Below are 12,483 nucleotides of genomic sequence, written 5' to 3'. Positions count from 1 at the left end.
AATAAAAAATAAAAATATAATTGAAAAGTAACATAATGGGTATTATAGCTAACATTAATGGTTCAATTAAACCGAATAAGAAAAACTTTCTCCCATTCGTTTTAATATTTGATACTGTAATATTAAATTTATGAACAAAAAACAGTCTGTTGGTATCCTATACTTTTTTTATTAGGAAACAATGGTAAGTTTTCTATAATACTATTGTTTTTCCTGGGAAAACTGATACATAGGAGTATTTCTAAGCATATATTTTGGTGTGTTGGTTCAGCCCAGTTCAGGACTGTAGGACTGGGTTAGAATGAAAATGGCTACTTGGCTACATCACCAGGTAATTTTCCACACCAGTAAATCACCAGTGACATGGTTCCAAATGTCTCCCTTTGTGTGCAATCCCTGCAAGCTAGAAACATTCTAATTACTTGAAAGGAGATGACATAAAATGAAGCAGGCTGTTACCACTATGAACCTTTTAGATCCATATGGATCATGACACTCCCTGGCCCAGAGCCCCAAGATTTCACATAATAGATGTTATATTATCCTATTGTAGAATGGAGAGAATTTTTTTTAATTTTTGAGACAGAGTCTTGCTCTGTCACCCAGGCTATAGTGCAGTGGCACAATCTCAGCTCACTTCAACCTCCGAAGAATTCTTATGCTTCATAATCAGCTGGGAAGATTTGGGTCTCAGCAATATAAAAATGGGATTGTCTTATAACTATACATACAACTCTCTCCTAAAGAGCAGAAAGACACTTTCTCATACTGCTAAGTGTACCTAAAGCAGTTGATAATGGATTGAATTTTTTAATATACCAAATCCTCTCAGTCCTTAAAATGGACTAGAAGGTATATTTTGCATAAGAGGGATTTAAAATAGGGTATTCAAAATTGAGAGGGTTGAACTGGTGGCTTTGGGGTCATTTGTAGCTTTAAATTTAATTTAATTTTAAGAGATGGAGTCTCACTATGTCACCCAGGCTGGAGTACACTGGCATGATCATAGCTCACTGCAGCCTTGAACTGAACTCCTAGGTTCAAGAAATCCTCTTGCCTCAGCTTCCCAAGTAGCTGGGACTACAAACTTGGCTTTTTTTTTTTATGTTCTGTAGAAATGGTATCTCACTATGTTGCCCAGGCTGGTCTCAAACTCTTGGCCTCTAGTGATCCTCCCACCCCCACCTCGGCCTCCCAAAGGCTGGGATTATGGGTGCATGTCCAGCCAGGAACTTTAATATTTTAAATAAAATGTGCCACATATATATTATGAGCAGCCCCCAATGTAATAAAGGTTGTATTTTAAACAAATATCCTGCTAGCATTCTATCATATTTTTGTACATAGCTTTGAAGGCAGCAAATCTTTATCCTTTAAATTTTTGGAAATAATCCAAAGCCATTCAGTGCTCAACATCTGATGAATTGTTTCATTCAATTTACAAACAATTATTGAGTACAATTACTCAGCAAATACAAGGTATGGCTATAAAATAATATAACAGTCTGCTGAGGATCATAAAACAGTCCTCAAGTAGTTCCAGAAAAGGAACTCTAAAATTGTATTGCCAAGGGACAGTATTTGTAGATACAGCATATAAGAATTTTATGAAGTTCAAATGCTTGTCCCTCTCCTAAATAAACAAACAAATGAACAAGCAAAAACATATAACACTATTTGCTTTTCTTCCCAGGAAAATGTTTTACTTTTTTATTTGTTTTTACTTTCAGAAATATTTGAGAATGCTTTTGGAAATATGTCATACATGTAAATATCATGCATCAAGTCTCAGGAGGGAAAAAAAAGAGCACTGGAATCAAAGGGAAGCAAGAAGATTCATTTGAAGGGAGACAGATCCAAGGCTGGTGTGAATGTCAAATGAGTGTAAAGACTTGATAACTGGCAGAACAGAGAAAAGTTCGTTACAATCTCCCAGAAATCTACGAAGGATGAAGAGGCTTTAGGATGAGGTGACAATAGGGATAAAGAGAGACAATTGTTTCTAGAGCAATTTTTGAAGTAGAATTCACAGAATTTGGAAGCCAATTTAATACATGTGTCAGTAGATTGGGAAAGAGAGATCAAGAGAAAGGTAGAAGGTTATTCTTAGATTTCCAGTTGTAGAGACAATTAAATTAGGCAATCACACCACACTGAAAACACAGAAAATTTAACTTTGTTTTAGGGGCAAGATAATGCATTCTATTTGACACATTTTGGAGCCTGTAGCATATGCAGGTGGTAATGTAGGGTAGATGGCTGAAAGTACAGTTCTGGAAATTAGGAAAAGAGTGTAAGACGGAAGTTGACACTGAGGAGTCTTAATGTTAGCTGAAGCCAACAGACAAAGCTACTCAAAATGTGTAGAGAGAAAGAAGAGAGAGAATTAAGAATGGAACATCAACATTTAAAATTGCATTGAGGAAAGAGAACTTGCACTGATCATTGTTACAGTTCCCAACTTTGTATCTTGAGCTACTCCCCATAACTTCAGATTTGTATATCCAGCTATCTACTACACACATCTCCTCCTAGATGTATAATAGGCATTTCAAATGTAACATATCCACATCTTCCTCCCAAAATATGTTACTCCTGGAGCTTTCCCCATCTCAGTAAAAGATAACCCCATCTTTCAGTTGCTCAGGCTAAAAACTCTTGAGTCTTCTTGACTCTTCTCTTTCTCTCGTACCTACATTTATTCCATTATAAAATCTTTTGTGCTCTGTACTCAAAATATAGGAGAATCCAACCACTCCTCACCACATTCACCTCTCCCGTTCTGATCCCAACCACAGTCATCTCTTGACTGAATTATGACAACAGTTTCCTAATGGTCTCACTACTTCTGTTTAGTCTATTATAACAGAGGAGTCAGACAAGACAAAACAAGCCATTCCTCCATTCAAAACCCTCCAATAACTCCCACCTCATTCAGATTAAAAACTAAAGCCCATAGGCCTAAAAGGCCAATATAATCAGATGCCGGTTACCCCTCTAAATTTATTGTCAACTACCTTCCTGCTCACTTGATCCTTTTCTGCCTAACTGATCTCCCTTTTAAGGTTCCTTCAACATACCAACAATATTTCTGCTTTGGGGCATTTTCACCTATTAGGACCCTCCTGGACTACTTTTTTACCCCCAGTTATACATATGGCCCACATCCTCAGGTCCTTTAGAATTTGCTTAAGTGCCACCTTTTCAGTAAGACCTTTTTTGATTACCACATTTTCATGGCAGCACTCCTCTTCCACCTCTCTCTCTCTCTCTCCACTTGTTTTCCTCTTTATTCTTCCACATTGCATGTATGACCATCTGACACATCATGTATTTAATTTTTATTTGTCAGTGTCTGTCTCCCAACTTCTGCTTCCCAGAATATAAGCTTTACGAGGGTAGGGCTTTTCATTGCTCTATACCAAGTACCAACTGCTGGGCCTACATAGCACATACTTCATACAAAAGTATTTGTTGAGTAAGTAAATTAATTTTTATGATGTTGATGGCAGATGATATTTTACTGAGTTCTTACTACGTGCTAGGCATTGTGCCAAGCACCTCACAATTATTATGTGATTAAAGAAATAAGAGATTGTTTCAAGATAACATTGTTCTGGGAACCAAGGAGGATAAAGTTTTGACTAGCAGAGTTTACCAACAGGATCAATGTTAAAATGTAGTCAAGTAGATGGATGAATTAAAATACACTAATCAGCTATTACAAAGTCATTGATGATCTTAGTAAGTCCTTGTTTTCATAAAGTGGTGGTGCTGGGGAAGTGAGACTGGAGGGGGTCAAAATATAACTAGTAGCTAAAGAACAGGAAACAGTAATGTCAACCACTGCTTAATAAACGATATAGTAAGGAGAAGCAAGCCCAGCTGGATAGAAAGAAAATGATATACTAAAAAAGTTCTTTTAGGATGAGGGAGACTTGAGTATGTTGGCCTGCTAAAGGGGAGGAGCAAAAAGAAAGAAGAAATCGAATATCCCAGAAAAAGAAAGTAGAATAATTACTAAAACAACATGTTAGAGAATGTAAAAGAGATCTAGTGCTTAACCAGAGTAGCTCCTTGCTGCACACAAAATAGGGTTCAATTGTTTTCTCTTTTCTTGTTTCAATGAAGTGAAGAGGAAAAAGGACCTAGGAATAGAGAAGCAAAGAGCGACTTACAAGTGCCTTCAAGGTTGTCAAAGATGGAGAAAACAGGTCAAAATTTTTTTAGATGATCAACTATTAATTTTGATCATTAAAATATAAAACATTAGGAAGAACAGAGAATACTGAGATGTTATTTTATGGAAGAAAATGTGTTTGTATGTATATGCGTGCATATGCATACACACATATATGCATGTATATACATATATATGCACATGTGTACACACATACATGTACACACATGTATATGCTGAATCTTTCTTAGAACCTAGAGGGATTTTTTAGTATCAGAGAGCTTAGCTAAGGAACTTCTAGGCATGTTTAACCCTCTGATGCAAGGACTGTCTCTGCTTGATGAGTTTGTACCTGGCTAGTTGGTAGTTGTGGAAGCCCTCATACAGCTACAAACAGACAATTCAGAGTTAATGCTTATTTCTTGTTTAAAGGGTGATCCTGGAATAGAAATAAGGAAATGAAATCTCATGACAGTGTCATCATAAAGTCATCAGCCGGATGGCAGTCCTTGAAATCTAATCCTTAGAGGCTTCTCACAATAATTTGTAATATCACATCTAATATTATCTTATTCACAAATTCGTATCTATTCACAGAAATTGAAGACAAAGAAATGAACTTGCAGAGGCTCACATTTCTGGCTTTATATGTTAACATGGACTCTATAAAGAATATGATAAGGAAAACAAAATATTTTCCTACATAGGTCACAACAATAATCTATGTTCAGATCTGGGTTTCTAAACTGTAAAATTTAGTTGAGAAGCAGGCTTCTCTTTTTTTCCATAAATAGATTCGTTCCTTTTAAGCATAAATGGCTATTTATATTTATTCTATGTAAGATGACAAATAAAAATGATCCTATCAAAAGCCACTGTAGAATTTGAAGACTCATCTGATATATTAATAAACTTAAACAGCAAAATATAAACATTAGTTTACTTTTTTATTATGTCTTGAAACTACAACATGGCAGTGACTGATATCAAAGTAAATTTCTTTCAAGTACATTTTATATCTTATTTAACATTCAACAGTTTAAAACTAAAGATTTTATTACTAATTTAAATATTCTTCCAAGTATATAAAAATTTTGCCTAGGTTTCTCCATATGACTGAAAGTCTCAGTGCAGTCAATACATAAGTGTTTCATAGTAAAATGGTGTCTAATCTGAACTATGAGAAATGATGCAATCAGAATGCTTTCCACAGAATCCCTCCTACCAAAAAAGCTGTAGTTACAGAACTTTTTCAAAGATATGAGATACTTTTTCTCCATAACCCAAATATTGATATTATTAATCTTTCCTTTTTAAGATGAGTTTAATATAACAACAAAAGTGAAAGTGCCATCCTGTCATAGTTGTAGTTTTTGAGACCAACAGAAATACCATGGATTACTATGCAGCCATAAAAAAGAATGAGATCATGTCCTTTGCAGGGACATGGATGGAGCTGGAGGCCAATTGTCCTTATCAAACTAACACAGGAACAGAAAACCAAATACCCCATGTTCTCACTTATAAGTGGGAGCTAAATGATGAGAACATATGGACATATAGAGGGGAACAACACACGCTAGGGACTATTGGAGTGTGGAGGGTGGGAGGAGTGAGAGGATCAGGAAAAATAACTAATGGGTACCAAGATTAATACCTAGGTGATGAAACAATCCGCACAACAAACCCCCATGACACAAGTTTACCTATGTAGCAAACTTGCACATGTACCCCTGAACTTAAAAGTTAAAAAATAAAAATAAAAATAAAAAAGAAAATGTATAAATAGAAAAAAATCAGGCAGAAACAAGCAAATGCATGACAACAAACCCCTGTGTAGAGACAACACTATTTACAAATAGAGGCAATAAGTTTTTTGAAGTAGTGTAGTAAATAATTATTATAAATGTACTCTAAACTGCTTAACCCATTTATGCCTAAGGTTGTAATTTTTTGAATTTTTGCAATCAGACCTTGATGATGACCTTGAACAGTAGAATATAAATAACTCCCACATGCTCAGTGTTCCAATAATGGAACACTAGGATAAATAGCTAAAGTGAACATAGACAAAGATAATCTAGAGCAGGACTATCAATAAAACTTTCTGTGATTGGTGGTTACGTGATGCTGGGAAGGGTAGGGGGTGAGGGGATGAACTTGATTTGATTTTGCAGGCTCAGAGATGGAGGGGAATTTGAGTCAAGATGAATTGTGCCTTGAGTCTCACCTATATCTAATTTATATTAGATTGGACTTTTGAGTTTATGCTGAAATGAGTTAAGACTTTTGGGGCTTTGGGGATGAAGTGAATGTATTTTGTCATTGAGAAGAACGTGAATTTTGGGGAAAAAGGGGCAGAATGCTATGGTGTAGTGTTTGTCCCTTCCCAAACTTATGGTAAAATTTAATTGCCATTGCAACAGTAGTAAGTGTGATCTTTAAGACGTGATTAGGACATGAAGGTTCTGCCCTCATGAACAGATTAGCATCATTATTGTCGGAGTGAGTTTCATATAAGGCAAGTTTGGTCCCATTTTTTCTCTCTTTTGTTCTTCCACCTTCCATCATGGAATCATGACACAACAAGAAGGCCCTTACCAGATTCCAGCTCCTTGATCTTGGACTTCCCAGCCTCCAGAAATATGAGCTAACAAATCCCTGTTCATTATAAATTACCCAGTCTGTGGTATTCTGTTATGGAAGCACAAAAAGGACTAAGACAAGGACAACAGAAGTAGGTTGCATTTGGAGAAAGAGATTGGAAGAAGGCAAAGATGAGTTTAGCTTTGGACCTCTTCAATGTGAAGTTCCTGTGGGACATTAACATAGAAAGAAAGCAGTGATCTCTATATGTCTAAAACTCAAAAGATCATTCTCAGCTGGAATTATAGATGGATAGTCATCAACAGACTGAAACTATACAAGTGGATGAATTCTTGTACAGGGTACATGTGAAGTGAGAAAAGAACAGGGAAGAACTTTATAGACATGAGTCAGAAGTAGCTTGGTGAATTGCAGATTCTCTACAGGCCAAAAATGTGAGTTGGTTTCTAAAATTCTAATTTACTTTACCCACAGGGGAAGTAACTATATGCATTCCTTAGCTGATAGCTTTTTGGAAACAAGCCAAAAAATATCAACTGGAAGTCATTCCCATGAAGAATCCAAAGACCTTAATAAAACAATTTTTTAAAAACTGAAAGAGTTGCTTGGGCCATCAAGGAGCATGAGAATGAAGAGAGGGGTCTGTCAGAAAGAGTAGTACAGATAGAATAGACCAGTGTCCTGAAGCTCTAGTTTCATACCATGAGCAAGCTTTTTTCTTGGCTCCTTAGTTTATATTCCCTAAACTCATCAAATTAATCTCTGACTTTAATTGACTTTTCCAAAAAGGCTTCTCTTTGGAAAGCAGATATTTCCCACTAAGATCTAATGGTAGACTCTCTGATACCAATTGATTCCATGTGAATAATTCTTCCTGAACCTAATCTGTCCCTGTTTAATTGAACACATACAAGATCTGTATTTTGAGAAGAAAGTCCAAGTCTTGCTATTGAGAAAAAGTAGTTACTATGAGAAAATTTCCAAATATCAGTTCCATATTCAAGTTTGCCCTTTCTCCATCGGGGTCTTTTTCATAGGGCTCCAATTAAAACTTTCCAACTTTAGGTTGAATCTTCTTTTCCATGTTCTTTTCCATCTATACACTTACTGTCTGGAATTCAGGATTAGAGTTGCTCTATTCTCCAGGGTCACTAGCTTAAATTCAGCTTCATAGGAGTTTTTACTGTCTAATGTCTAGCTTAGTTTCAAAATTTAGTTGGTCTCTTAATTTCTATATATCATTATCTCATTTCTCCTAAGACTTCCTGCTCTTAGTTCAAAATCTGTTTTGGCCCCAATGGTGGCTTTTACTTCTCGTTAAAAATCACTGAGCTTATTTTTTCAGTAATTGATGTCATATTTTGGAACTCAACTATTTTTCACCATGGTCTTCCTCATGTTGTACAGGTACTATTTTTTCAGCTGGCACAAGGTAATTGTACATTCTGCAAAGGGAATCATCATTCAAAAAACATTTACTAGCTCCCAATTTTTATATCACGTGGTTCAGGATCTGGGGATATATCACATAGGAAAGACAAAATCTCTGTCCTCATGGCATTCAGATTAATTTAAAGGACAAATATTTAACAATTAGTTTCATAATTTTATATTTTTATTTATAATTGGAATAAATGCTAGTGAAAAAAGCACTAGAGATCAAGAGAGGTATAATAAGGGTACAAAGCTTAGTTTGAGGAGATACTGTCTATAAGAGCTGTTAATTTCCATAGATATATAATGGGAAATGAAGTGATGAGTCATATTACCCTCCACAAATTTTCCCATTGGGTGTGTGGAGTGAGACACGAGGATGATACCATGGACAGCTATAACTCCATCAAGAATCCCAAAGTGACTTATTTATCAAATAACAGGTAAGGCAGTGTGTGCCATGATAAGATAGAAAGATAATTCTTTGGACTTTGGATAGAGTTCTCAAAGTAGACTGATAAATGACTCTTCTAGCTATAAATCAGTATTTTGCTTTTTGTTTAATCTGTTGGTTATGTCACTACTTTTGTGACAATGGGCAAATGAGATCTTATGTTCCTCATTTTTAAAATAGAAGTCTGAGCCAAGTCAGTGAGTTTAGTTGGTATTTATCATCTTGAACCCTCCCAAGCTCCAGTTTAGCTGGATTGGAAAAACAAATCTTCATGTTCCATACAGTTTCACCACCCCATTATTATAGCCAAGAGTAGTTTTAGAAATAATGTAATTCATACCTTTTATGAATGCTTCCCCAAGAGGCATTGATATTCTCTGTTATCATGTGGACTTTTCTGGTATCATCTGCAGAATAATCCCGGAGAAGTTTCAGGGCCAAGTCATTTGCCACATCTACATTTATCTGCCACTGGCGGAGGTCTTTGGCCAACTGCTATAGATTTTTATGAGAAAGAGAATGAATGTCAGTTTTTTTCTGAAATCTCCAGTGGGAGTGTCTTAAAATACTTCGTAAACAGCTTCTGAATCCTCAGGTCAGAATACGTATATTAGATTGCTTTTAACCTACCATGTTGATTTAGTCAGTCATGACAGTATAAGGTAACCCACCTTTCAGGACAAACTTTTCAAATGCAGCATCTTGAGCAACAACCAGTACCAATTATTTCAACTTAGTAGCAATTAATTGGCAATAAAGTGGGCTTAATTGTTTTATCACAAGAGAAAAAAACTACAAAAATAAGCTCATATATAATTGTTGACTATGTAACATATAACAACATTTGAACCGAAAAAAATCTCATACATTTCTTTTCCTCTTCATTAACTTGTTGAGTCGTTTATGTAATTAGTGCCATCTACTGGCGTTCAACTAAACGTGCATACAGAAAATACTGAACAACAGAAGAATAGTACTGTTATTCTAGTTACGAACTTTTTGAAGGATCAAAATACTTTTAGAATATCCTACTTTAAAATTGGAATAAACATCAAAATATAAGAATCTTGCTAAACCAAATCACCTACATTTTCTTCGTTGTTTGTCTTTGGTAATTCAGTGTTTTCAAACTTGCTATCTAATCACTTGAAACATATTTCAAAGAAAGAAGTCGATTAATGGTAGGGTTTGTCTCGAAGCATATCAACCTGAAATTTCTATTAAACATTTCTGCAAGTGCAGAGAGGAGGCTTCTAAGCATTAAGATAATACTAATTGTTAAGATAGTTATATCAAATTTAATACAATGGGTTAAGTCATTGATAAATAGACAGAGGAACAGGAACAGGTAGTTGAAACAAGAGAAAGAGTAGGATGATTTTATTTAAAAAGAAAAAAGTTAACTTTCAAGTAATAGAAAAAGAGAGTATTGAAAAGGTACAATTGGACACCAATTAAATTAACAAAAAATAAAATCCAAAGCTTAAAAGACCAGTAAAACTAGCACATTCATGTGTTACTGCTGGGGACAGTATCTATTAGGACAATTTGGCAATAGATACCAAGTGACATACAAATGCTTATTCCCATTGACTCAGTAATCTCACTTTTGGTACTTTAGTCTAATACAATCTTCAAAAGAAGATCAATACACTCTATGACTTAAAATCTTCATTAACCAAAGCAGTAAAAAAATGAGAAACAGGCCGGGTGCAGTGGCTCATGCCTGTAATCCCAGCACTTAGGGAGGCCAAGGTGGGTGGATCATGAGATCAGGAGTTCGAGACCAGTCTGGCCAAGATGGTGAAACACCGTCTCTACTAAAAATGTAAAAATTAGCTGGGCATGGTGGCAGGCTCCTGTAATCCCAGCTACTCAGGAGGCTGAGGCAGAGAATTGCTTGAATCCAGGTGGCAGAAGTTGCAGTGAGCCAAGATTGCACCACTGCACTCCAGCCTGGGTGACAGAGCAAAACTCCATCTCAAGAGAAAAAAAAAGAGAAACAATGTCAATGTTTAATTCAGGGACATTAAAAGAACATAATACACCATTCCGATGGTACAATATAGAGCAAATGCACACAGTAATCACTGTAAAAAGAACACAATTTTCTTGTGTAAAAAACAGAACACAATTTTTAACTACACTGTGTTTTTTTATCTCTAAGAATACGTAATCATGAGCTGAACACAAAATGGAAGAAATTGAAAATAATGCTTCTGAGGAGAAAAATCATTTTTGTTTTTAATATTTGTTCTTTTGTGATAGTATGATATGTACAGAATAAAAATCAAACAGTATTCTCAGCATAATTTCAGCGTGTTTGGTTGAACTCCTATTAAACATATACAATCTATATATAAGGTAATTTCTCAGTTAACTAAAACATCCTAGAATCAAACTAAATAATAGTATTTACTGCATATAGCAAATAGATCCAGATTACCAAACTATTACCAAGAAGCTAATGACAATATCACTGACTTTTGCTATGAAAGCAGAGGACAGTGTCTAAAGGCACAGAACATAGTTGCTGCTCTTACAAAACAATTAACATTTATCCTCGTGGAATGCCTGCCTTTTCTTCCATACTCCTTTTATCAAGCACTGCAGTTTCTATTTTCCACTTTTCAGATCCTCACACTATTTGAAAGCCCTTCTTAGGGAACTTTTGCCAAAGGCTTGCCTTTTCTAGAAATTTCCTAGGGTACAAAATTACCACTTCTTCCCTTCTCCTCCTCACTTAAGCCAAACCTAAAGTGATAAAAGTAATGTATTCCAAGATACGAAAGAACATGTAATTGGCCCTTACTATCCAGAGGGTGCTATTTGCATTTTAAAAGAAGAGCTTATTATCTCTCATCTATTAAATCTCTAATTAATAGCATAAACATCCACAAAACTGAGAACAATAACTTGGTTACCTTTTTTTCAAGTGAATTCCTTTTATAAAAGAGTGAATTGTTAACAAAATACTTACGATGGACCAATATCAGAGCATATATGTATAAGCTCAGGAATACAAAATAAAAACAAAATTTTTAGTAAATATATAATTAAAATCATTTATTTTACTCAAGCAAGTTAAATAACCTTGGAAGCCACCCATTACTCATAGGTTCTTATTTGAAAAGTCTAGATATAAGAGGTTATACTATTTGGATGGTTTCATGGTTATGTGCATATGTTCTAGCCCATATAATTGTATGCAGTTTTTGTATATCAATTACACTTCAAAAAAGCTGTTAAAATTAAAAAACATAAAATGCAGAAGGTGCTAATGAATCTAAAAACATAATCAATAGATCATAAAAATGCCTAAAATTATGAATAACCTATCCTGGAATTTTCCAAAATCTCTGAAAGAAATAGCAAGCTAGAGTTAAATGAGAGATTTCCTACTAAACAAGGTAGTAAAGAGTGAGTCTTGATGTCAGACCAGAGCTTTTTGATGAACTTTAATGCTTGAAAGGCAGAAATACGCGTGCCATATATTTTTCTGCAAAATTGTATTCACAGAGAAAGTTAGGACTGTTATACCTAAGGAAATCCTGACTGAGTGCTAACCCTCACTGAATGCTGCCCAGGTTTTGTGAGGATGTAGGATTAAAAAGTAAAACTCCCACTGATCTTGACTGACATTGAGGGGGCTCAGGCCCTTATATAAACACAAAGGTTCTCAAAGGTAGCCTTTCTCTTTTCTCCCTTCTTAAAGACATTCCCCACAACAGAATGTTTTCCCTTTCTCCTACAGTAATATTCTGCCCGCCCATCTTGGGCTTTACCCAAGTGTCATTCACACTAGGAA

The 12,483-nt window shown here is 35.3% G+C and overlaps 1 protein-coding gene across 13 annotated transcripts in view; it reads right to left on the bottom strand.

Moving 5' to 3' along the window:
* The window catches only part of LOC105490348 (dystrophin), a 2,266,916-nt gene that overhangs the window by 548,932 nt on the left and 1,705,501 nt on the right, over window positions 1-12,483 (bottom strand). For all 13 annotated transcript variants that reach the window (XM_071089080.1, XM_071089088.1, XM_071089087.1 and 10 more), the window contains one exon: window positions 9,016-9,170. In XM_071089080.1, the coding sequence (XP_070945181.1) occupies window positions 9,016-9,170 (155 nt within the window). The remainder of the gene's footprint in view (window positions 1-9,015; window positions 9,171-12,483) is intronic.

This window comes from Macaca nemestrina, chromosome X (assembly GCF_043159975.1).
Source record: "Macaca nemestrina isolate mMacNem1 chromosome X, mMacNem.hap1, whole genome shotgun sequence".
Taxonomy (NCBI): Eukaryota; Metazoa; Chordata; class Mammalia; order Primates; family Cercopithecidae; genus Macaca; species Macaca nemestrina.
Note: the sequence above shows the minus strand (reverse complement) of the source record. Positions and strands in the feature narration are given on the sequence as shown.